Here is a 27,577-nt window from a genome sequence, read left to right on the forward strand (position 1 = left end):
TTTTCAGATATGTTTCAGAATGAGAACTCAGCTTTTACTGCAGATCCCCAAAGGTATATTTTTATCTTTAAATCCTGCTAGGAGTAGAAAAATGGTTGTTATTGCTTCACATTATCTTTCTTTTCTTGGAACAGGATAACGTGGATCTTGGTGACCTTATGTTTTCGCTCTGCTACCTTCCAACAGCTGGTAGACTAACTATTACAATAATAAAGGCAAGAAATCTAAAGGCAATGGATATCACAGGAGCATCAGGTAGGAATTAATTTAATGCTCAGTGTGGATTCCGGTCCCATTTCCCCCCCAAGATACAGAATTCAACATTGTCAATCCAAGAATGGTCTTTGAGAGGGGGGTGGTTTTACTGTGAGCTCTACTTGAGTACAAGAGTTGATGAGGAATAAATAAGACATTTAAGTTTGCTTAGATCCAAGCAACAGTTTAAAACAAGTTGCTCTCTCAGAAAGAGTGCAAGATTATTATTTCCAATGCCACTGTAATTCAGAGTAAAACAAATTTTACACAAAGCTGGTCAAAATGCATTCCCAACACTGGGAATTTGTTTGTGCAGCAGACTGTTACAGCTATGACACAGAGGCAGACTGGCCCTCTCTGACAGTCCCCAGGAGCCACTGAGCCAGTTCTGCTATTGCTGGCATATGGATAAAGTGGTGATCATCCCAGAATCCTTTCAGCAACCCTTTCAAAAGCCCACAATAAAAAGTATAAACATAAATAAGATTTCATAGATTGCTTTTAAATACTAGCAGGGAGTTGTAGAGCTCAGAAAGGAGCTACAAAGAAATAGCTTTCTTTTTTGCTACATTCAAGAGTTTAAAAATAATTATAATTCTCTTGAGAAATGTAAGTCACTAATTGTTGCACTTTGAATTGTATTTAACCATACATCAGTTAATCCCATTGTGAAAAACATTGTCATCTTCTGTCTGTCCTACAAATCTAACAAGTAATTAGGCTGCTATAAATAGGCTGATACACAGGCTGTTGTATAAAATAGTCATGTATAACATGCTTCAGTTGGTATTTTAATACCCTTTGAGAAGTTGGTACACAACAAGGAGCTTCTTGAACCTAAAAAGTTCATTATGAGCAGTCAACCAGGTAAAGCTTTCAAAGCTGCACTGCCTCCTGTGCATTCTATGGTGACAGAGAAGCTCCAATTCCAGTCAGGTCCAGGAGATTAATCCTGCAAGCAGGTATGGGCACACAAGAAGTCTCCCTTCACTTTCCCATTTGCATTTGTCAAAAAATCAACATTGTTCTTATGACCCACACAGATCCCTACGTGAAGGTATCTTTAATGTGTGAAGGAAGGCGGCTAAAGAAAAGGAAAACTTCCACCAAGAGGAACACCCTCAATCCCGTTTACAATGAAGCCATAGTCTTTGACGTCCCTCCAGAAAACATTGACCAAATTAACTTGTCGATAGCTGTTATGGATTATGACCGGTGAGATGCCTGTAGCTGTCAAATATTGGCTGATAGAATCTTGCACGCTGGATTTGCACCCAGAAAGAAAGTTATTATTTTTTTCCCTATAAGCGGGGACTTATTGTCAGGTTGAGCTTGGTAGAAGTCTCCAATTTTTTTGTTTTGCCAGGCAGAACTTCCTTACTAAATTTTAAAGTATAGATTTGCTTCCATAACTGACATCAGTAAACTGCAGATGTGTTTAGCAAAACGGAGGTAACTGGGCATTTAAGCACTGATGTTTAAGTTGTACATTTTGCTAAGCCTTTACATACACACACTCCATTTATAAAGTTGTGTCTTAGAACCTGTTTGTCTTTGCAGCTAATTGCAGAACACAGGCAAAGAACCTTTTGTGTGCTATAAGGGGGGAAATATCAAATTGTTCTGAGCAGTGGGAAATGCAAAGAGCAAGCCTACATATTTCCTAGTGCTTTGTGTTCTCCGGAAGAAGAATAATTAATCCTAAAAACCCCATGGTTAACGTTTCTGAATGAAATATGCAACTGGTGTGGTTCCAAAGGTAAAATTTTAAGAAAAAAATATTATGGACCATTTTCACAGTGTAGGTCACAATGAGGTCATTGGAGTTTGTCAAGTAGGCAACGATGCAGAGAGTCTAGGTCGCGACCACTGGAACGAAATGCTCTCGTACCCTCGGAAGCCCATCGCTCACTGGCATCCTCTTGTGGAGGTAAGGTTCTGATTTATTGCTTCCCCCTTGCAGTGATCAGAAATGTTCTCCCACACGGCTTTAGAAGTTGGATAAAATTTTATGAGCAAACCCAAGATCAGCGTGCATGAGGTGAATCCTAGAAAAGGGTTTGGAAACGCTTTAAAGCTGAAATGTGACACACAGGTTAAGTCTGCTCCTTTCAATTTTAGGGAGACAGAAGGTAATTGTTGTCTGTAATATACAGACATGAAAACACCAAACATTTTACACTCGATTGAGGGTTTGGTTTTGCTTTTGAAATAAGATCTTGGGTAACTTTCACCGTTAATTGATATAAAGAAATGAACCATGTTTACAGAACAATCAAGATTTATTTTTTTTATATACAACAACCTAATTTGACTTCTTTTCTTGTAACAATATATCATCCATGGCACTAGCACATCTCAAAGGATGCCTAACTGCAGTGACAAAAATATGTTTAAGTGTCTTTGGAGATCTGAGGTGCTCATAAGAAGCGACACAATCAGAAAAGCTTTTCAAGGTTCCTATGGCTTTTTTTTTGTTTTGTTTTGTTTTGTTTTTTGTCTTTAGGGCCCTATTCAGCAGGAATGTTATGCAGGTCTTCTGCGCTTGGATGGCTGCCGAAGAGGCTTCCTCACCCTTTTAACCTATTCAGCAGAAATTTGGCATTCCTGTTGAACTCTTTCTTAGCCATATCCTCAGGGGCTATTCCACAGAGTCCAGTGGGGTAAAGATGTCCTTTTAATCCCTCTGTCTAATCCTCTCCCCAATACAAGGAACACTAATCCTGATTCATGAGACACAGAAATTCATCAAAGATCAAACTAACTTGCTTCCTAAAGTTACCATGACTTGCTCCCATTGTTGCTCTCACTGGCTGAGTCAGGCAGTGCTCCCAGTCAAAGGGAAGTATCTTCTTTATGAACAGCCCCAGAGCTATCCTCAATGTTGAAAGACAGGAAAGAGCACAGTGCCCATATGAAGCCAGGAATGATGCTGTGGGCACTATTACTTGGAGACAGGCAGTTCACAGCCCCTCTGAGCTTACTTACTGCACCAGAGTGCAGCTGTATTATCACAGTGCCACTGAAGATTTCCCTGCTTGGTTCTGAGCACTGGCCATAGGCAATTCCAGAAAAGATTGTCAGGCATTATGAAGATGCTGCAAGCTGGGAAGAATCCCACAGTCTTGTTTTGTGTCCATAAGGAATTGTGTTTCCTGGTGCCACAGCAGCACAGGCTGAGCAGGGAGTGTCCACGGGCTGTGTGGCAGGAGGAAGGCTCCATGCCTTCTCACCACAGCTGCTGCCAGCAGTGGGGCAGCTCTGCCCAGCTGTTTGTGCCCCCAGTGACAGGGTAGATGCTGGCTGAAGTGCCACACTTGAAATGCTGGGCATTTGGGGGCTCTCTGCTGCAGCCAAGTGTTGGCAGGAATGTCCTGACACAGCACACGAGGTGTGGTGTAAGGGTTACTGTCGCCAGAGCACAACAAGTGTCTCTTAGCAGAAGTTGTCTACATCCTTATATCCAACCTGTCTTCCCTCTTTGATAAATTTCATTGCAGCCAGAGCCCACAATTAGGTTTTGACAGCTCTTCCCTTTTCACAGGCATCCTGTTCTTTTCATACATGCCTGGCTAACTTCTTTAGATTTCATTGCTGTGGATTGCTTTTCATGTCACTGAAAGCTAAACAGAGAAATATTTTTTTCCTTCCCAGGAATCAAGTGGGGGAGGGTGTCCAGCGCATCCAGGCTGTGCAGAGAAATATATACACAGCATATCATTTTGGTTCCTGAATCAGGATTAGACTCAGCGAGAGCTTCTGGAACCTCTGTGGCCACAGCCATAGGACCCTGAATATTTGCTGAATAGGACCCTCAGTCTTCTACTGTGTGAAGAGCTATTGTTTTCAAATAGCGTGATGTTATCCACTTGTAGCATTAATTCTCCAGCTGACACTATGCTACTGATAGATTATTTGTATGGTCGTAAGCATTACCTGAATTGGAGTCATCATTTCTGTTCAGTAGAATAACCCAGGTTTACAAGCAAAAATGATAGCAATGTAAACCAACAAATATGGGAAGCAGCCACAAATATTGTCCTTGTACTCGCAAAAAAAGGTGCAGTATTGTGAACAATTAGCTTTCTAAGTATTTTTTTTTCAAGAATGATTGCCATCAGATACTTATTTTTTGATGACAAGTTGTGTCCTCAGTCTCAGCTGGTGCCTCCTTTCACCTGATGCAAAAACAAATTAATATGGTTCCTTGCAGAAATCCTTCAAATCTGAAAAACTGTAAAAAAAGTTCTGCTGGGTGAGAACAAAATGCATATGGTATTTATAATGACAGCATGGTCTTTGAGAGAGGAGATAACCATCTGTATTACATGGAGGTTGTTAGTCCTCAACCTTTGTGGATGATTTTCCAGTCAACGTTTGTGAGTCGTGTCCACAACACTGCAAACTGTTGGAAGAGTGTCCCAGGTGGCAATGCTGGATCATACAAACAAACACACACACCCCCCATGTTGTCTGAAAATGCTGTTCCAAATATATAGTGCCTGTGAAGACTTCCTTTATTATTTGTGGTAGAGTTAGCAGGGCTGTTTTACATGATGGTATATTGTAAATTCTGACAAATCCTGACCATTAAAAGAAAATGAATCAAAGCACTGCATTTTGTCACTTAATGAAATTTGTACCCCAAAGCAGGAGACCCTGGAATAAATTTTTCACCACTCATTTAGCCATGCATGGAGTTCTCTCATCCTCCAGTGTCTTCTACAGAAAACTTGATCTTTACATGGGAATTTTTTGTTTAAAAGATTTAAATGCAAAGTATGGATATTTTATACAATACAGCTGTCTGCTGTGTAATTACAGAGAGGGAGCCCTGGTCATTAGATAGAGTTCAGATAAGTTTATGTGCACACACATTGCTTCACATCTTGTATGTGATGAGTGTTCACCAAGCATTTTGGACCTGCAACTCTGCTGACACAAATATGCATGCACAGATTTGAAGAAATATCTAACATTTTGGCCTCAAGTCTAAAAAATTAGTTTTATAACCTATCAGTGAGGATCTTCCACAAAATCAGAATTACTTGTGGGTAAAGAATATCTTGGAACTTGCAGGAGATCTTGGATCTGCTGTAAATGCATGCTGCAGTATAAATCAGAGTTCCTGTAAGCACAGTGGTTTTCAAAAATCTCTTGCCATGCCATGGAGAATACAGCTACCACAGGCAAGGGTATACCTGGCAAACTAAACAGCACTTCCAAACCTGCCCAAGCACAATTTCAGGAGGGCATTTCCAAAAGAACGAAACTAATGTTGCCATGGCAAAACTGCTTGACTTCACTTTCAGCTTTTTATCAGGAGGCCAGTGGTACAGGACAATGTGCATTTCTGTCCATGCATCAGCCTCCCCTGGGGCAGAATCCTGTGCTCTTTGCCCCGAGGGGAGATGGGCCTGAGCAAAGGAGGAGGAGCTCTGCCTTGGAGTGGAGCTCTCTGATTTCCTGGACAAATCACTCTACATTGCATCTCTGCCTGGAATGCAGAGCGGGCACGCTTCCCACTGCAATATTAGCAACAGAAACTGCTGGGAAGGGGAAAACACCTACACAGCAGGCTCAATTTGTGTCCATGGATAAAGTACAGGAGACTTTCTAGGATTTGTCCCCAGCAACTCAAAGGGACATCAGCTGAAAAGTGGTATTATTATAATTGCCAGTGGGTTGCAGTTCTTCTATTTTATTACGATGCTCACTTTATTTAATGCATCAAAAGAATTATTTTGAACGGAGTTCTACTAAAACAGGGGAACAAATCTCTGTCACAGTGAGCATTTAAAGTGGAATCCAGCAGACTTCAAAGGCTTAGAGATGAGGAAAACCCCCTAAATTTATTGAATTCTCCTAATTTTTGCTCATGACTTGCAAACTGTTACTCAGGCTGTGGCATTACTATGTGCTTTTTACAAATACCTGCCTTATCATAGTAGTGCATCTATGGAGTGATAGAGATTTTCTATATATGGATACTTCACTCTTCACCTTTAAACTCAACCAGTGATATTCCCTAGACCCTAAATATTTTTCTGTTCTGGTTCTGGTTCTGGTTGGCCAGTAGACTGCTGCTGTTCTTTGGGCTGTATTACAATAATACCACCGCCTGGAAGGACCAAAGGATAGATAATTCTGCTACAAACTCAACTGGAAACCCAGGGAAAGCTATGGTCCCAGTGCTGCTCAGTCTTTCTTCTCTGAGCTGTGATTCTCAGTGGTAATCGCCAGTAGGCTCACAAGAATGATTTCAAAGCTGAAACCCTCATTTATTTTCTTATTTGCTGTGAATGCATTATTACACTGTGTGACAAGTATCGTAACTCTAAAATAGAAAAGACAATCGCTTAGAAATGCATTGCAGCAAGATTTTAATCCCATTTTGCTCTTTAACAACCTGCTATTAAATTGTTACCTCTAGTTTTCCATAACAAGTGTCCGTGTCAGGTGCTGTTCTGTGAAAAAGCAGTGAGTGGCAATGGGAAAACCTTCAGAGTTACTGACAGTGAGGCCGAGTACCATGGACAGTGGCCTGATATTCCCATGACAAAACACCACAGCACAACTCCTCTGCAGCCGAGTGCTCAGATATCTCTTTATCTGCTTCCACTGAAATCACAAGACATTAAAAGCATTGCTGCTTTCTTTTGTTTTGCTTTTCCCTGCAAATAGCCCTGGCAGAGGATAAGCAAACATTCATCTCAATCTGGCGAAGCAGGGAATACCAGAACAGAAAAACAATATGCAGCATAAAAGGCCCAGTGTTAAAACTGTTCTTACCAGCCATTGCATGGCTCAGTTTTCCATGCCAGCAGATCCATAAAACACAAAAGCAGCATGTGTGAGACAGTTGTTACATAAAGGTACAATTCAACTGCTCATAGGGGGACTCCTGGATCAATACAAAATGAAATAAGAGCAAAGGACAATGCAAAAGAATGAAAAAAGAGTGTATTCTAGTCCACCCTTCTTGGCTTGAGGGGATGGTTGCTGAGGGCGCTTTTGGGTTGTTTTTATTCTTTGGTTTGGTTTGATTTGGTTTAGTTTGGTTTCGTTCATGTGTTTTAAACACCAAGCATGGTATGTAGCTATATTAACATGAGCACCCAAAGCCAGAGACACAAGAGATATATTGATTTACATGCTTATCACCTAGCAACATTCCAGCACTGAGGGGACGTGTCTGCAACTGAAATAAAAAATAGCTGAAAACTCTTTTGGTTTAAAAGTAACAAATAATAAACAGGGACCAGGAAATTCAGTTGAAAAATCTGCTTGACCCAGCTAGAAATCCATCAGAAATTACTTTGTTGTTAATACATTTTGTTTGAACAGAAGGAAGTGAAAAAAGCCGATCGGGTGACTCCATCTGAAGTGTCATTGATGAAATGCTTTTTTCCCCTTAGAACAGTGCATTGCCAAATGATTGCATCTCAGTATCGAGGGAAAACAATGGATCTCTTATCTAGTAGGGGAAAAAAATCATATAGTGAAAGTAATCCACAACACTGTAGAATTTAACAGAAGCCCCCTGTGCTGCAGAAAAGGGCAGCATTGACCTTGGATTGGTGCAAGATTGGTGACCTTGGATCTTGCTGCAATTAGTGGCAACATGATTGAAGGTGACATCCTGAAGTGACAGCCTGGCAGCGCGTGTGCCAGGTGCCAGCTGTACTCCAAGGCTGGCTAGCTCCAGGAGCTGTGTTCACAGCTCTTTTCCTACACAGTGGGCTGGGCAAGGAACCCCAGCTGGGAGTTCTCCAGGGCCCTGCAGTTCCCTGGGAGCACATCCATCTCCAGGGCCCTGCGGTTCCCTGGGAGCACATCCATCTCCTTGGAGGGCAGTGATGGCGCTGCCCACCGCGGAAGGCATCGCCCATGGAGCGAAGGCAGCACATGGCACACAGGGGGAGGTGAAGGGAGGACCTGCAAACATCTGGGCTCATCATTTGCTCCCTTGTTTTGTCTGGGCTCTTTAGTTCCTCCTCCTTTCTGCTCAAGCATAGACATTGTAAAACTGAGGTGTTTTACTCGGTTGCATGCTGGCCAGCTGCCATCCTCAATACCCATCACGAAGGTGGGTGAAGAGAGGTGTGTTGTTTTTTGGTATCCTTTTGGTTCTGGTAGCACATCAACATTGTACTATACTTTATTATTTCTTGTTCAATAAGTAGTCCTGGTATCTCTATGTTTCATGTCTAATTTTGGAGAGCAGGGCCATACCTGTATCGAGGCTCTCTCAATTAGGTGGGCATTTTGTTTGTTTAGTAGAAATAATGCATGATTCTTTTCGCAGTGATGGTTTGAGGGACAAAGAAATTCTTAATTTTGTAATATGTATTACAATCTTCTGAACACAAGTAAAAATGTACTGTGATTTATTTATATAAATCTAGTCTGAAGAAATAAGTTTTGATCTTAATAAAAACTGTAAGAAATTGTGCAATTGTAATTTATTACTATTTTGTATTTAATAAATATTAAAGTCAATTCATTATTCAGAAAGTAAGAAAACACTCTGGAAATGTTTTTGCTCAGTTTTTCTCCACACATAACATGTTTTGATAAAGTACATGAGGCCAGAGAGAAAAAGCTTTTAATTTTACAGCATTCACACATAATTTAGCAGTTTGGATACTGAAACCTCCTCGTGTTCCATCCCATATCGACAGTTATCATGGCAGAAAGATTATTTGACATGTCAGTGGTGAATCTCATCTGTGTTTCATATTAAGAAGAAAATCAAGAAGCTACAGAAGTGCTTTGCTAAATTACCAAAATTAGTAATTAGCATGGCATGCTGGCAAAATTAGCAGTCCTCCTGTCAAGACCTGACATGTAGCTCCAGGAAATTCTGAGAGGTTCCCTGGCAGAGCCCAGAAACAAATGGAAAAGAGCAAAAATATATCTTGTATGACCACACAAACTGCACCCAAAAAGGTAGCATTCCTGTCCTTTTTCCTTCTCTTTTAAACCTGAACTTACACATCCATCAGCAAGAGCCCTACATGTCCATGACTTATAATTAAGAACCTCTTTGTGTCTTTAGGGATAAGTTCAGTCTCTCCTCATTTGGCAGATCTGGCCTGCTTGCACACACCAGATTAATAAAGGGCTGCTGACACGTGGTGTAAGACACAAAACAATATTCCATGCCAATAAGAAATTATTTTCATTCTGCTCTCTTCTTGGGAATATTTGATATCACAGATGCATGGAAAAGAGATGAGAACAGGCCTGTAGTTTTGAACTTGGTACTGTCCTTAATAGAGGGAACACTTTTAGGCCCTGGGTAGACTCCTGCTGGGGTACTGGGAGATGGGTGATTGGCAAGGGACACATCCATAGGCATTTTGGCAGTAGATGCAGTGTTAATTATCCCTCTCTGTCCCATATGTCACTATAAAATACACCTCAGCACAGGAGGTGTATGAACTTCAAAATTGTTTTTAATGCCTTTCAGTAATACTGGTTTCTGTTTCTTTGTTAATAAGCAAGCAAAAGCCTCTTCCTCTGTCAAAACATGCCCACACATTTCTCCTCCTGAGACACTTCCAGCAGAATCATCCTTTAAGTCTTTATATGTGGTCTACAGACTTGAAAAGGGGCAGTGGTTGCACCAGCCTGCTAATGCCTGCAAGCCAAAGTTTGGGAGTCTTCCCTGGAAAAGCCTGATCAATAGCAAGGCATCCCACATGGCCTTAAACCTGAGAAACTATTGCTGGCCAGGGTTTGTGTACAAATCACAAATGGGACGGGACTGCTGTGAACGTGCCTTGAGCTGTTTGATTTTCCAGCATCAGTCTCCTTACATGGTTATGACATCGGGAAGATGCCATCAGCTCACATCCCAGGTAGCAGACCAAGAACTTAATGTTACAGCTTTATAAGTTTTTTGACCAATCACACAAAGCAAAAGCACATTGACAGTAGTTCTATCCAACCACTATAAGCACACACATCTTTGGTTAAATCAATGCTTGCTTATTTTGAATACAACACCTGCTTGTAAACCTTAAAACACAATGCACAGAGCTCCATTATTAAGCTTCAAACTTCCTAATATCTGTGTGAATCACTATCTAGTGAATAAAAGTTCACTAGATGAACTTTTCTGTAGCTTAGGGAGTTATTCTAGACCAGTGTTAATACACAGACCACTGTTCTATTTGTCCTTTTCTTGAAGCCTTCAAGAAACCTTGCTTTTCTACTTTTTAAATAATTTTTCTGCTGACCAATCTCATGGCTGCTGCTTAGCTCTAATCACAGTTCTGCTGTCTCTGAGGCCTGCCCTTTGCAGCTTTCCCAAAGCCCTCTGATTTTGTGGATTCCCACAAGAAACCCTGTAATCCTGCCCAGCTGATCAGCAGGGAGGTGGAAATGAGGGGAGGAGCTCTGCTGTGGCTGCCTGCAAGGGGAATGGCTGCTGAGGACACAGCAGAGCCTGAGAAGTGCCTGAAGTGACAGGGATGTCCCCCAAGGGCTGGGGACATGAGCTGCTACAGAGAAATCAGTGCCTCAGCAAGGAGCAGAGGCACAGAGCAGGGCTGCAAGCTCTGCTCCTAAAGACAGGATCCTGCCAGGAAACCTAGGGACTCCAAAATTAACCTCTCCAGGGAAGGAAATCACAGTGTCGTGTTCTGAGAATGAATTCCTTTGACAATATTGTCACTGGAATGTGACAGTGTTCACAGGGGTTCTTGGATGAGGGAAGAGACAAGAATGCTGACTCCATGTTTCAGAAGGCTTGTTTTATTATTTTATGATATATATTACATTAAAACTATGCTAAGAGAATAGAAGAAAAGGTTTCATCAGAAGGCTGCTAAGAATAGAAAGGAATGATAACAAAAGCTTTTGTCTCAGACAGAGAGTCTGAGCCAGCTGGGCTGTGATTGGCCATTAATTACAAACAAACCAACATGGGCCAAGCACAGATGTACCTGTTGCATTCCACAGCAGCAGATAATCATTGTTTGCATTTTGTTCCTGAGGCCTCTCAGCTTCTCAGGAGGAAAAATCCTAAGGAAAGGATTTTCCATAAAAAGATGTCTGCAACACTGGAATTTGTCACAGTGGGCCCTAGCAGAGGTTTCTCATGTAAGCAGCACATGTTTGTTTCTCCCTGATTGGTGTTCTTATATTGCCATTTAAACAGAATCACATAATTCTCTGGGGGCACTTATGCATTTATCATTCCCATATTAATTAACCACACACTTCAAGCTAGCCCACCACACCATCCCAAAGGTCATGGCTTTAAACCACTCCATAACTTGCCAAAAAACATTCAGTGAATTTGTGTTCCAATACCAGCACATATAGGAAAATCTGTGAATATTCCAAGACATCAGAAGTGCCTGAACAGCCTGGTTCAAAGAGCTTGACTAAAGCTGTCTGATATTAAAGAATCATTTAGAAGTGTCAGAAATGTCAGTAAGCTAACTAGTGTTAGATCCTCACCCAAAGATAAAACTGTCAATAAAAATATTTTTGTTGGAGTAACCATTCTTAATAATAACAACAACAAATTCTATACTGAACCCTTATTTTGTAATTTTCAATTTAGCAGGCAAAATTCTGTTTCAAGACTGTCACTGTAATCCTATCATTTATATCCTGGTAACTGACACAAAAGCAGTCTTAAAGCAATATATTAAATAGAGTTCAGCTACATTAGGTAGCCATTCCATCCCAAAAATGGAATATAGTTTTAATAACCATCTTTTCAAAATGTAACAGTACCCTTTTCCATAACTTCTGCCTTCCTAAAAAAAAATGATATATCATTCCCAACATAAAATATTATTTAAAAAAAACCCTGGATAACATCTGAAAAATAATCACATAGCTTAGAAAAAAATCTGAAATCATCAATCAGTTTTTGTATTTTAGTGAAACTCAAGTCCAAATATTTGCTGTTCCAGTGGAAATATCTCTTCCATCTGCCAGAAGACAACTTTGATATTGGTATTCCCTCACTTGAAAACTTCAACTCTCCAAACATGTTGGCATTTTCCTTTCAGTTCAAATAAATTTAATATAGACCACGTTTCAGGAAAAGAACAGTAAGTCCTCAGAACATCTTTTCTAAGCCTGGCCCTGAATCAATTAGAAATACAATTTTGGACAATAAATAAAATAAGTTTTGCTATTCTTATCAGGAGCTAAAGCTTTCTGTCAGATTTCCCCAAATTAATTCATTTCTTGCATCTTTACCCAATTGTTTGTAAATGCCCCAAGACTCCTTCCCTTTCTACACTACTTAAACTACTTGAAAAGTTAAAGTAGATTGAAACAGAACAAACAATTTCCAATGTGACATTGGAGCTGTATCATCCCTTGATGAGGAAGGACAGGAAGTTACTTCCTCCTACTCTCACTATAAATCCATCTTAAATAAAAAATTTATTGTTCCAAATAATAGGTTGAGATTGCTCAAAAAAAAAAAATCCTTCCTTTTATCAGGAGCATCTTTATGATTGGGTGTGGGGCTCTGCTGAATTGCTTTTCCATTTCCTCCAATCTGCCTGAGAGGTGAAGTCCCACTCTGCCCCACTCGCTCCCTTTTCTGCCCTTGCCCTGCCAAGGCAGAGCAGCAAATTTCAGATGAACCTCCAAAGGTTCTGCAGCTTTTCAGAAGATCTGAGACCACTTGCCTTGGAAATTCCACTGCCAGTAGAAATAACTTCCAAGTGGTATCTAGATATATGCCTGACAGATTTTCATTTAACTGTCAACTGCAGCTATTATTATTATTATTATTATTATTAGTAGTAGTAGTAGTAGTAGTAGTAGTAGTAGTTATTATTATTATTAGTTATTGTTATTATTATTTGTTGTTATTATTATTATTATTTGTTATTATTACTATTATATGTTATTTATTATTATTGTTATTATTACTAATATTATTATTTGTTATTTTTGTTGTTATTGTTATTGTTATTTTGGGGGGTTTTTACTTCTGATACCTGCTGTTTTACCGCCTCCTATCCTCAAAATCTTTCCCTCGGTGATTTTTACTGGACAGATGGGTTCAGCTGTTCTCATTCCTCACATGTGAGTTCTCGCAGTGAGCCCAGGTCCAGCAGACAAGGCTGGTAATGAGCTGCTTCAACCTTTACTCACATTTCATCTGCCACTCACCTCACAGCAATAACATCTTCATCACAGAGGTGTGGATTTGCTCTTCAGATAACGGTCCAAAATTGTAGGGACATTAGGACTGCTGCAGGATGTGAGGACATGATGGAATTAAGCTGCCAGTTTTCAATTTAATTAGTTAATAGTAATGGCCAGGCCTGAAACACTTTTGATGAATGCTGCAAAATCCAAGGTGACAGCAAATCACAAAATCAATAGCTACTCATGTCTGTTCCTAAAGACATCAAATATTTGGTGTCTCCAGGTGTTTGAATAAGTATCTTAATAAAATGTTTGAGGCCATAACACAGCCTGAGATATCAGAACATTCTGACACCTGTCTAATGTAATGTTCAGCCACACAGAGCAAACAGACAAGTGAGAGAGCTGTGTTTATAAAAGGAGCTACCAGAGGATTCAGGGGAACAGACACAACTATCCAGCTGTCCAAATGACAACAATTAAATGAGAAATATCTTCTGTAATTTTTATTTAAACCAAAGGCACAGCAAACTCTAATGCTGCTGTCCTTAAGAGAAAGGCTGTCTAAAGAAAGGAGATTCGCACTAACAGCTCTATATTAATTTCCTTTCCTTTTTGGCACCTGCTGTGAACAGTTTCAAGAAGGGTAATTACTTGTGACAAAGCAAAAAAAATCCCAAAAAAACCACCAAAATGAAATCTGTAAATCATGGTTTTGGGTGCCTGAGTAAACCCCACATTTCAGGGTTTAAGAGGAGTCAGCAGCACTTCAGTGTGCAAAACACCCTGTGTTCAGTGCTGACAATTCCTGGCTCCTCACAGAAGTAAAACACCTCATGTTTCTCAGAGCATTATCTTGTTCCAAAACTGCATTATTTCTCTTACCCAATTCCCCTCACACCCTGTTACATGAATGGCTTTCCCAGTTTGCTAACCAGCCTCAGTTTTAATCTGTGTGCTCTGTTTGCATGGCAAGGTGGTGGCAGATGCAGGGAGCAGCTCCTGTGGGTGCCTGAGCTCCCACCAGGGTTAAACCTCCCAGTCAAGAAACAATTCATCCCTTCTTTTCCACATCCAATGCCTGCAAACAAAACCTGAACTTTTTGACACAGAAAATTTAACACAAAACATTAAAAAAAATTATTCCACCCAAACCAGCTCTATGACAGTGACCTCAGCTAGAGTTTATCATAATAATACATATAATATTCTCATAGAAATTCATGTGTGACTCCACATTACCTCTGTTTAATTCACCTTTCTGCCTCAAATGTTCCAGCAGTGGTTTTGTGTTTGTTTTGAATTTCCTAGTAAGTACCAAGGGTGTGCTGCAGACTGTGCCTAAAATAGCATCTGGTTTGTAATTACTGCCTGGAACCTAAATTACAAAAGCCTGTTGCTCCATGAAAAGATATAATTATTGAAAAGATCTTTTATGCATGGTTCGTCTGCATGCTCAACCATTAATTAAATCATTACCATCTAATCCTGCTCATAAATGGAATTGCACAGATTCCCAAATTCCTGAACCTACAAAAAATTCATTTCCAAGTGAAAAATTACCATGTTTATTGAATAACTAAAGGAAAGCATAATGCCTCTATGGAGAGTGGAGCTCCAAGCAGGGCCTTTTATCTCTTTTCTTCATGGAGGGCTATATAATCACCAAGTTGTTAATTAAGGGGTAAAAGCAATTCTGGCTTAGCCACTGCAGGTACATGGGACAAAAGCTAATTGATCCCAAACCTATTTTCTGGGTACCAATCTGCACCTGCCATCACAACTTCAGTCTGGCAGCACAGCCTTTTTGCTCCAGAATTTTGCCCAGACATCCCAATTTTGACTTCCAATATTTTTATTTTTTCCCTGCAAGCAGACACACACATCAGACACTCATGAAACTTCTGAGCTTTCTTCATTCTGATCTGCTTACCAAAGGAACAGGACAGGAGAGGGGGTGTATAAACACAGATTTTTGTGCTGCCCAGGGCTGCGTGTCAGGCAAAATCCAAGGACTGGTGTGTATTTCAAGAGCTTAAAACAAATCCTTGGTATCCTCTAGATCTCCTTCCACCTACTGACACAGTTCCTGTGCCAAGTGTGACAGCTCTGAATTGTGCCAGGGATGCTGTGCAGGGAGAACTCAGCATTCCCTCTTGGGGCTCCTGGGGAAAGAACCAGCAGAGTGAGAGCAGGAGGAGCTCACCCTCCCCTGGTGGGACTTGGGAGCCTCCACAGTGCCTGGGAGCTGATGGACAAGCTGTGGGAGACCTTCAGTTTCCAGTGTTTTCCCTTCTGCTGCTGGGAAAATTTCCCCTATCTGTCTTTCTTGCAGATTGTCTCTGACACAAAGACTTCTTTTCCTCCAATGTGAAGATTTCTGCATCCCCCTGCTGATGGCTGTGCTTATGTTGCAGTAATTCTGAGTAATGTCAGGCATGGATGTAAAGGGAATGCCCCATTTCCAGCAATATAAAGGAATGCCCCATTTATCTCCAGTAATGTAAAGGAATGCCCCATCTCCAGTAAATTAAAGGAATGCCGCATTTATCTCCAATAATGTAAAGGAATGCACCATCTCCAGTAAATTAAATGAATGGCCCATTTCCAGTAATATAAAGGAATGCCCCAGTAAGAACCAGCAGGGCTCAGTTGGTAATTAGTTTATAATTAGGAGGCTGCTCTCTCAGGTTAAGGTACTATAAAGTTCCAGGGAATTGTTAAGCTGTTCACAGCACTCTGATGCTACTAAACTAGGAATATATATAAAGTCCTAGAAATACCCTAATGTAAACACATCAGAAATGGAAGGATGGGAAATCCAGACAAAATAGAAATCCATCTAGAGTGTGTCTTCTACACATGAAAATGGTGAGACTTTGCAATATTTAATTTGAGGCTGCCTGACCAAGAATTTTAATCTTTAAAAATGAAGTGAGCTTTGCAGTATTTCCTTTGATCTATCTTTAAGTCACAACCTGGGTAATCCTCTAAACAAATTCTCCTTCATGTTGTAATTTTTCATTCAATAAAGACATAAACACCTGTTCCAACATCCTGATGTCAGGAGTGGTGGGCATCACTCCTGATTATGCAGAGGAAGCTGAACAAGCCCAGTCAAGGAAGATGACCTTCTTCTATCATGAATCCTCACATCATTCACTGTGTCTCTGGAAAAAGCCCTATGGTGGCTTTAGAAAGATGAAGGTTTGGGTTTTACTGAACTGGATGGATGAATTCCAGTATCACTGTGGACAAAAGAATGCAATCTGATATGAATATTTTGCCTTCAGTCCCTGACATTTCTTTCTGCACTGCCTACTCTGGACATTGCCCTTGTGTTCCTTGGTTTGTGTTCTGGATATAAAAGCATTTCCCTTAAGCCAATAAAATGAAAAACACAGGAAATATCCTGGGAAATGCTAAGAAAAGTACAGTGTAGATCTATTTCTCGTCTCCAAAATAATCTTACTTCATACATTTTTGCAAGTAATTTCCTCCTTCCTCTGCCTTCCTGCCTTCCAACTCCTTTGGCTGCATGTACACATAGAAGGTTTTCCCTGGGGATGTCTATTTTTCATTAGAAGTGCATTTCTCCTTCAGACACATAGAATTTATTCAAAATGTGTCCCACTAATCATATCTTCTCTAGAAAAAATGTATTTCAAAGGATCAACCATTTATTTCATCTTGCTCCTGCCTAATGCACCAGGAAATGTCCCCCAGAATGACGCCTGCACAGGATGAATTCTACATGGCTCACATATGCAAATGTGGATTTTCATACAAATTCACATGACTGGCTTTGAAGCTCTCAGCCTTAAACAAAACCAGGGAAATGAAGATCAAGGAGAGATCATTTCCAAGTGGCACAGCTCTGAGTCTGTTCCTAGTGCTTCCCATCCCTGAAAATGGACTTTAGGTGCAGCTCAAGTTTAGTTCCAGGTTAAGTTAAGCCTAGTTCCAGCTCCCCATGGAAGTTCCCAGGTGTTTATACAGAGGTCAGAGCCTGTGCTGCCTCACAGGTGTAAGATGATTCCCACACCTTCAGCTGGAACCCCATCAGATGGTTTTGTTTCTGTCAAGATGGTAAAGTGGACAGGGTGCCAGCAATGGGGAAGCAAGTCTAGAGTATTTGGGTGAGAGTTTAATTTAGAACTGATTTTTAAAATGATATTTTTGCTTTATTAATCCAAATTACTTCTGAAACAAATTCAGAGAAAATGGAGATATTTCCAATAACCCATCATTATGTTTTGCCAATTTTAAATAAGCCACTATAAAATTTAAAAAAAAACATTAGAAAAGGGAACATTTACATAACACAATAAGGATCATTTAAGAAGTTATAATCTTCAAAATGTTGTACAGGTATGATTACCTAAATTACTGACAATGTCAAAGAACAGTAATAAAAGAAATCCTAAAAATACTTGGAAACTTATGTAAATAAGCCACTATAAAATTTTAAAAAACATTAGAAAAGGGAACATTTACATAACACAATAAACATTGTTTAAGAAGTGATAAACTTCAAAATTTTGTGCAAGTATGATTATCTAAATTACTGACAATTTAGATAATCATTTTATTACTGAATAATAAAAGAATCCTAAAATAATAAAAGAATTTATTATTAATAAATAATAATAAATTATAAATAAATAAAAGGAAATAAATAAATATAAGTAAATAAAGTAAATAAAGCATGAAATAAAATAAAATATATGTAAATAAAGTAAAGGAAATAAATTATAAATAAATAAATGAAAGAAATCCTAAAAATACTTGAAAACTTATAAAACTAAGTGTAATGGTTTTTTAGAGAATTTTTGTCATTTTGTGATATTTCCTGCATAATTTTTTATTATTTGAACAAGACCTGCCACTGTACAGTCAGGAACATCCAGGACTCTCTTGTATTTCCAGCAGACTTCTGGTCAGCTGCATTCCAAGGCTTTTTCTGTATTTTTTTCATTATCTTTTTCATGTAAAATATAACTGGGTATCCAGGTCTTCTTCAGACACTGATTCTCCACATCCAGTTCTGGTAAGTTACTTAAATCCTTGTCATCTCACAGATCTAATCCTTTCCCAAATCTCACAAAAATGTATCATTAGCACTGAAAGATTCAAACCTGCAGCTTTGGATTTGGGTACCTAAATTCCATCCAAATGCTTTTGTTAGGCCTTTAAATGCATTCTGAATTTTAATCACACAAAATTTCACTTTTTTTTTCATCAGTGTTATGTGTTCAGAATTTTTCCTTACAGTCAAGGTAGAACTAAGACACTGGGTGAGCATTTCAGCTTTCACTTTGTTTCTGAGAAAGTGTCTGGAAAAATCAGAATGTTCAGGATGAGAGAAGTAAATTAACTCACCCATACTAGTTGTGTTTAGACTTCAGGAGATTTTTTCATGTGGCCTTCACGTGATCTATGATTTTCGAATTTGTGACTTCTAATAAACTTTGCTCTTTCTGGTGATGTATTTAGAATTTTCTGCAGTTTTGAGTGTCTGGTGGAGCTCATGTGGCAGATTCCAGGCAGTGCTGTGACCTGGACACAGCCACGACTTTGAGATGGCAGAATTAGAGCCCTCCCTTTAGATTTAATTTTTTGGAGACCTTCTGGCCATCTGCTAAGAAACCACAAGTGCTGCTGACTCCATCCAACCTCTGAGGGAAGCTTTCCACTGGGTTTGCTGGAAGGTTCTTAGTCCAGACTTGTGACGGTGTTCACAGGGGTCTTATGCTGAGGATAGTGATGAGGATCTGACTCCATGTTTCAGAAGGCTTGATCTTTTATTTTATTATATATATTACATTAAAACTATACTAAAAGAATACAAGAAAAAGTTCTCAGAAGGCTAGCTAAGCTAAGAATAAACAGGAATGATAACAAAGGCTTGTGGCTCAGAGAGTCCTAGCCAGCTGGGCTGTGATTGGCCATTAATTACAAACATCCAACATGGGCCAATCATAGATCCACCTGTTGCATTCCACAGCAGCAGATAACCATTGTTTACATTTTGTTCCTGAGGCCTCTCAGCTTCTCAGGAGGAAAAAATCGTAAGGAAAGGATTTTTCATAAAAAGATGTCTGTGACACAGACTACCCTGGAGTCTCTGCCTTTCAAACTGTTGCTGCTCCCAAATTGCAGCAAACAATTCCTGTTACAGCTTTACATTGTGATTTAAGCTCTGAGTTTGCATGGCACAGTCCCTCTAACACAGGAACGCATCAGTGCAGTCCCTCTGTGACTCATTAAAATATTTTAATCAAGTTTTAGTGCACTTTTCATGCAAAGAGTAACTGCTCAATGCTATCTCAGTAAAAACAAAACAAAATCAGAAACCAACAACAAAATTCCAAATTAAAAAAATGTTTTAAATAAGCTCCAAGTTCGTGAAAGAACAATCTATTCTGCCCTCTTTTAATTCAGGTATAATCAGTTTTCTGGCCTGTTCTTGTGTTTAATAACCCTACTGGGAATATTGCCATTGACTACAATGAGGAAAAATAAAACCTGGTTCAATAGATGCTTCAGCTTATAAAATAATAATCCAACAAGTTGCTTAACATGGTTTTGCTTAACCTGTTCACTTATTTTCATACCTAAAATACAAGGTCCAGAACACATAGGAAATTAACAAAGGACTGCAGTGCTTCTTTTTGTCCAGTATTAAAAAACTAAATTCTCATTTAAAGATATTATTAAGTTGTGTGAATCATCCTTATTGGAGGGATATGTCACAGTCATGGGAAGAAGGAGAATGACGGATAGTAGCAAAGAATTCATGTTTTCTGACAGGCCCATTATGAACTACAGGGAATTTCTGCCACCTCACAATTTTAACCTTCCAACATCTGTGTCAGAATCATGGAATCATAGAATCATAGAATTTATAGAATGATAGAATGGCTTGTGTTGGAAGGGGTCTGAAAGATCAACCATTCCAAGCTCAGGGCCCCATCCAGCCTGGCCTTGGGCACTTCCAGGGATGGAAGGAGCAGCCACAGATTCTCTGGGCAACCTGTGCCAGTGCCTCACCACCCTTACAGTAAAGATTTATTCCTAAAATCCCATCTAACCTTGCCCTCTGTCATTTAAAGCCATTACTGCTTGTCCTGTCAATATAAACCCTTGCAAAGAGCCCCTCTCCACCTTTCTTGTAGCTCCTTTGGGCACTAGAGGGCGGCTGGAAGGTCTCCCTGGAGTTTGGAAGCAAAAATAAAATACACAAACATTCAGTAAAAAAATTTTAAACTTATGTTTCTATAGTTGTAATTAAAAATATACCTTAAGCAAGTAAAAAACTATATTAAGATAGTGAAAAGTTTATAATGTAGAAGTATAATTATATAAAGTAAGCTAAGATTTTTAAAGTTATAATAGAAATCTATATGTTCAACAACCTATTAATTAAAATATCTGCAATACAGCAAAATTAAGAGTGATAATTAAAAAAACAAAATAAACTTTATAACATCTATCCATTAAACTAGAAAGTTATATATTATCTTATAACAAAAAACTTATAACTACTTTAAACTATAACCAACAACTTACTGCTTTAAAATCTTACATCCTCTAAAACTAATGTTTATCTAAGCAAAAATCATGCTTAAGCCAACAATGGTCCCATTCCTTCCTTAAAAACAACAATAATACCTGTGGAAACTGCACTGCACAGCTTTCTGTCCCTTTATCCCCTGATAACATGTTATTAAATGGAAACATTTTGCCCCTCTCCTGCCAAAGCAGCACAGGGACACCACTGAAGGAATGGTAATTAATACTGCTGCTGCTTCTTCTCACCAACCCCATTGTTTTGTTATCAAACCCCTTATCCTGACCCTTCTCATCAGAAATCCCCAGGTGAGGAGATTGAGAATTTTCTCCATAAGAATTCCTTTTAAAGCCAAATTAACAGGTTTTGCTGATTCAGCTGGCTTCTATTTTTGGTGCCTAGCTGGGAATATGTGTAGGGAAAGAGACAAATATAATTTACAGCAAGATCTTAGAGCAGGTCCCCTTGTGACATCAGCATGTAGACACTCAAGGCTACTCATTACTTCTGAAAATCTTGTCCCATTTAAGTGCAGCAAATTCAGGGGCATGATTGCAAACAGCTCCCATTGCTCCAGACACTTGAAATCTATTCATCTGTCTGTCTCTATCAGATACAAACAGCATTTATTTGATGTATTTCCCAGCTATTCAAGAGAGCACGAGTAAAAATATCAAAGTTTTGAGCCTCTGCAATACATTCCATAATAAACACCCCCCCAGTTTTAGCCTTGTTTATTTTTATGAGGCTTTGCTTTTAGGGGATTTTATTTTGTTCCAGTGCACTTTCTCCTCACATCAAATTCAGAGTGGTCTTCCACTCATCTTATCTTTCCTACATTACTGACAGTCTTTTTGAGTTTGAACAACATTATCAGAGAAGTAATCAGTGTTCTGCTGAAGCTACAGGGATTCGAGAGATACTCTGAAACCACATTACTCAGAAGCTCCTGGCTGCCATTTGGGATAAATGCCTGTATTGGAGGAAGGAATATATCATGTTATTCATGCCTATGATCCTTCATCATATGGAGAAAGTTTTACTTCAAATAATGAATCAGAAAGCAAAGCAGCAAGAGAGCCATAAAGAAAAAAAGGAGAGGAGAGGAGAGGAGAGGAGAGGAGAGGAGAGGAGAGGAGAGGAGAGGAGAGGAGAGGAGAGGAGAGGAGAGGAGAGGAGAGGAGAGGAGAGGAGAGGAGAGGAGAGGAGAGGAGAGGAGAGGAGAGGAGAGGAGAGGAGAGGAGAGGAGAGGAGAGGAGAGGAGAGGAGAGGAGGTAGGAAAATGTGATGGGAAAAAAATGAGACAGGACTGGAATTAAAGGCAATGATGTAGAAAAATTCCTGAGAGCTTTAATGGGTTGTCAAAGAAGATCTGCAAATCCTCCAAAATAAATGAAACAAAAAAAGCAGAGCCATATAAATTCATATAAAAATGAAATGGAGCAAAGTGTCTCATCTGTTATTTCAGGATGCCAAAATTAAACTACTCTACCTAATAAACTAAAATTGCTGTCTATGAAATGCTACTTTAGTTTATGAAATATGCGGCCTGTACTGGTTCTAAAGATTAACCTGCATCAAAATATCCAGTCTGTTTCTCCTGGAAAATTCCCTTAGCTTCTATGGCCTCTGATACTAAGGAACCATAATGTTATGGTATCCATTCTCCTTGATTCAATCAAATTCATTATTTACTTGCTTTAACTGGACTACATACAATTAATGAGTGAGCATGTGAGTGGCTTCTTCCTGGGCTGGTAAACAGGAGGAACAAGTTTTCTTAATGTTCTCAGTTTAATCAATATATCTACAATAGCAAAGGAGAACATTTCAGAAGTGAAAAGTGCAAACCCTGCACTGAGGGCTCTGCTGTGCTCCCTAAACCCTGACCTACATCAGGATGCTGTGACACCTTCAAACGAATGTGGGGTCAATTGGATCTTCTGATTCTCCATTTCATCTCCAGGCACACCAGGAGAAATATGCTTCTTTCTTTCCCAAAAAAATATAGGCTTTTATGTGCCTCTATGGTACAAAATAAACAACCCCAGGTAGGTTTAAATTAGCAGATGATATTTGTGACTAGTGAAAAAACAATCTTTCATTAACCTTCTAGAGAGACGTAGCTTTAAAAGATGTGATCCAATAAAGTCTAAATGGGAATTAATGTTTTCCCAGTTCCCAATTCCCACTCATTAATGCACTAAATGACTGATGCCACCCTAAAAATCTTTCCCTATTAGCCAGGTATCTCAATTTGTACTCACAGACACATAATATTGAGGAAAAGTGTACTAGAGAAGCTGTTTTTCCACAGTAATTGTCATTCATGAAAAGTGCTAAAAATACAGCCATGAAAAGCAATCTGTTTCTCTGAGTTCTGTGTTTCCTTTTCTGCCATTTTAAAAAAAAATGAATGTCTATTTATGGAAAGCAGATATGTTTTTTTTCTTATGATTCAGTATCTTTGGTTGCAACCCCTGGTATTTCTGCACCCATGAATTGTGTGGGATTAATAGCAGGAGTAGTGAAGGTCCTTTGGGGGTTCTGTTTCCAAGCTAAGATCCAGATGTTACCACATAATTACATTTCTTCCATAAACCTCCTCTTAAACCTAACATTAGCAAGCCTCTTTAAGGCTGTTTGTCTATCAGTGGAAATCATAGAAATCAACTTATCATTTTGGTACCTGGACAAAAGGAATGTAAAACAAATAAAGTAATGGAGAAAAGAAACTGTAACCTTTTCTTCTCCATTTTCTGCATTTTCCTGTCACAATCTTTCACAACTCTTCCACAATGACTGCCCCAAAGTTTAGTGCTGTTTTTTTTGCAATCCGCAGAAGTTTTTGCTTAGAAAAAATGATTATATTACTATTTATTATAATTTGGATTTTTTCAGTATCTCACATCCCTTCAATTCATACTTACATTAATGATTGTTCCTCCTTGTACCTTGCAGACCGATGTTATAATTGGTATCTAAATTCTTAATTTGAAAAATCCTGCCTGACACAAATATTACTCAAGAAAAAGAGATTTCCATCAACTACTCAACTTCTTTTTGTTTCAGGTTAAGCCCAGAGGGCTCAGCACAGTGTAAGAGCCATGCTTGAAATGCTTGATGAAGTCAAGTTTGTGCTTCTAGGACTGGATTTTCACCAAAAGAGTTAAAATTGCTACTGGGAGGGAATTATTCATTCTGGAATGCTTCACATTTTCGCTTCTTTTCTACACATTTTTTTTTCTTTCATTTTGGTAACATCCTCTCTAATGTAAGGGACGAGCCCCAGCATTTCTGTAGATGTAGAACCCATGAGGAGATCACTAAAAATACTTGAAGTGGATATGACTATTAATTCTGAAAGCAGATTCTCTACCATTATCTTGCACTATTGTTATTCTGCACTGAGGATGCACCAGAAGGTAGCCAGATTTTTCCTGCCAGGTTTTCTGCCTGCAGACATGAGCCTTTAGGAGGTGTGCACTCAGTATTATGGTTTTTACAATCACCCATCTGACAAATAATGTGCAACTCCCCTGTTCTCTCTGGGCTTCTTTAGGAGCCCCAAAAGCTCCAACAGCAGGTCATATTTTATTTTTTTTAATAAAAAAACAAAAGCTGAAGCCTTAGCTCTGAATGCTCCTGATCTAAAGGAAGACTTCATAAATGGAGATGTCAAATATTAAGAAATGTCTTCTGCAATAAGTCAGGCATATGAACAAATCAAAATTGGATTTAAAAGGTCTGAGAGTCTCAAGCAGGGACTGTTACTATGTGTTTGTAATCTTCCTGGGAAATTATAGCTCATCTCTTTGGTGATATTAAAGGTAAACATTCAATAAATGCCAGCAATGCTGTTGCTGTTAGGTTTTGGGAGAAGCAATGCCATTATGAATGGATGCAGTCACTCAACAGCACCTTCTTGCTTATTACTGCTGTTGGAGAAAAATAAATCTAAAATACTACACCAGACATGTTGGAAGCCAATACTTTTCTCTCCTGCCAGCTGGTAACTTGGTGTTCAGTTTCAAGGCAAGGTACAGATCTATGGCTGTGCTTTTTGTGCAAATATAAAACACAAGCAAGTTGTTTACCTGTTTGAATGGAGGCAGCTTAAATGCCTGGATCAGCTGGCACAAAATGCATGTCTAAATGTGCCTTCCAAGATTTCCTCTGAGCTGAAAGTTCTTCTCAGGGCAAGCTAGAACTTAGACTGGCAGCTTGTTATTGCAAAGATGACACTGATAAATTAATTATTAGTCTTGCATTGTTGGGGCAAGGGTGTTGTTTGTGTTTCCATAAAAACCAATTTTGCTTTATAGATGTGATCATTACTGGGTGATTAATCTGGATCAGCAATTTATGCTCTACAAACTGTCTGGGAACTGCTTTCAATGTGTTAGGTCCTTGAAGTGTGTTATTTTTGGTCAAGGTCACACAGCAGTTTTGCTGTTCCTTGATTTATTGAAGCTTAACTGAAAGAATGGGAAATGTTCTTAAAAATATCCCTCACTGATGCATCCAAACACCACCACTACAGCAGCAGCAGTGTGGTCATCACCATTCTGGGATCATATTCCTCAGGGAGAGAGGGAAGAATCAGAACGGGACACTGAGAGGACAGACTTCAATTCCATAAAGCATCTAAAGAAATTCTTGCTTTAAAGCCTGCCATTATGTTAAGTATATGCACACAAACTTCAAAGTCAAATGTTAGAAGGGAAAAAAATTTTGTCAGTAAAGTGAGAATTTTAAAATAAAAATTTTTTAAAAATCCTTATTGAAAAGTACCAGAAAGCTGTAGAAATAGGTTTGGAGGGGACCTCAGCAGATTAAATATATCTCTTGCCTGTCCTGGCACAATTTTAGCTGTGAGTTAAAGCCCAGGTAGTGACAACTGGCCAAGAACTCTTCGACCTGGTCTGAGTCAAATACAAAGAAATAAAATTCTGCTGCAATTCTGCAGCTGTAGCAAAAGGAGGAGGTTGACAAAAATGAGCAGGTAAAACTGAAACTGCTGAGAAAGTCTCTAGAATGACTACAACTCCAAGAGCTGTGCAGGTGACTGAAATGGCCACAGAGCCCTGGGATGATCAGTGTAAATAAACATTAACAGGCAAGGACTGAGGATGGCAAAATACTTCCAGAAATCCAGTGGGTTCATGTTCAGCAAGAGGCAAAAGCCTTGATCTGTAATTCATCTCCTTGCAAAAGTGCAGATGTTGCAGTGTTTTGGAAAAACAAATCATTAATGCCACCTGTGGATACAGGAGCTGAGTTACAGAGGTAAAATGAGTTGTTTGCATTCATTCTGAGAGTTCATTTGAAAGGCAAATACAGACTCTGGGTGTTCATCTCCTGAATATGCCAGCCTGAACATCAGAGAGAGCAGGTTCCTGCTCACACCTAAGAACTTGGGTTCCCTTTTCAGGGGAAATTATTATCATATTAGACCTAATTTTGGACCGGTTTGTAGTTGGTGAAGTAGCCAGGTACCAATCGCAAGGTATGGATTAAAAAATCAAAAGGAATCTGGTTCATGGTGCAAGGATCTGGTGTCGATGCCAATCCTGCCTCAGCTCTGGTACCTCTGCTAAATTAACATGAGACTTGCCCACACAGGAAGGGCACTTCAAACCTGCTGAATTGTCACTGCAACAAGGAAATGAGACATCTTTTGTAAGGAAAGAAATGTAAGGAAATGAGATATCTTTTTTTTTTTTCTGTTATCATGTGAGTATTTTGCAAGGCGAAAATAAAATGTAATGAACAGTTCATTAACAAAAGGTATTTAGGGTCAGAAAACATAGCTGTAGTATCCACACTAAGGGCAATACTGGAAAAAGAAAAGCTGCTGACTGTTAAAACCCTCCAGTGTTACGTTTTCCCTATACCTGACAGTATGCGAAGTATGATGCACAAACACTTTTCTAAATAAAAAGTAAGGAGCAGTTGCCATGGAGACATCATGTGTTCCCTTGGGGCTTGAGGAAACACAATTAGCCTACAGGATGGTTTTCAAACACTTCAGTTTGAACCTTTTGGAGTTTCAGCAATGTAGTGATCTGGTGAAATAATTCTTCATGCTGTCTGCATTTTTTCAGCCAATGCATATTACTGTGTGTCCAAAAGTAAAGATTATGGAGGAATAGCTCTCATTCAGATATTTTAAATTGAATTTATAGAAGGGAAATCTTCAGCTTTGACTTTTTATCACTAGATTAAAAAACACCATCAGTTAGTGCAGAAATCTCTTTTTTTCTCTTAAAATCTTTCTGATTTTGCAACGATAAAAATTAATTTTTCTTGCACCATAAATGGGTTTCAATAAAGACATTTGCTTTTCTTTAAACTCCTACTGAAGGAAACAGTGGTTTTTTCTTGGCTTATTATCCCAAGTCAGCTCTCATTAGAAAAGAGTAATCAACGATTTGTGGAGAGGAGTGTGTTTCATCAGATAAACACTCTGCTTCTGATTTGACACCACTCTCTGCTTGATTATACAGGCTGAAGCTGAATTCTGAATTTCTGAAGCCTTCTATGCCTTCTATGTGTGCACCTTGCATTCATTAAGGGGTGAAGGGAAATAATTCTAACAACTTTTTA

The 27,577-nt window shown here is 39.1% G+C and overlaps 1 protein-coding gene across 4 annotated transcripts in view; it reads left to right on the top strand.

Moving 5' to 3' along the window:
• The window catches only part of LOC129121579 (synaptotagmin-9), a 68,968-nt gene extending 60,260 nt beyond the window's left edge, over positions 1-8,708 (top strand). Inside the window, exons 4-8 of one of the 4 annotated variants that reach the window (XM_054634922.2) lie at positions 135-255; positions 1,299-1,470; positions 2,056-2,185; positions 2,762-2,918; positions 3,910-8,708. In XM_054634922.2, the coding sequence (XP_054490897.2) occupies positions 135-255; positions 1,299-1,470; positions 2,056-2,185; positions 2,762-2,869 (531 nt within the window). In that variant the 3' untranslated portion in view covers positions 2,870-2,918; positions 3,910-8,708. Of the gene's footprint in view, positions 1-134; positions 256-1,298; positions 1,471-2,055; positions 2,186-2,761; positions 2,919-3,909 lie in introns of those variants that run through there. The other 3 variants (XR_013182652.1, XR_013182651.1, XM_054634923.2) reach the window with 3 other exon arrangements.
• Positions 8,709-27,577: the final 18,869 nt, after the last annotated feature.

Source organism: Agelaius phoeniceus, chromosome 6 (genome assembly GCF_051311805.1).
Source record: "Agelaius phoeniceus isolate bAgePho1 chromosome 6, bAgePho1.hap1, whole genome shotgun sequence".
NCBI lineage: Eukaryota > Metazoa > Chordata > Aves > Passeriformes > Icteridae > Agelaius > Agelaius phoeniceus.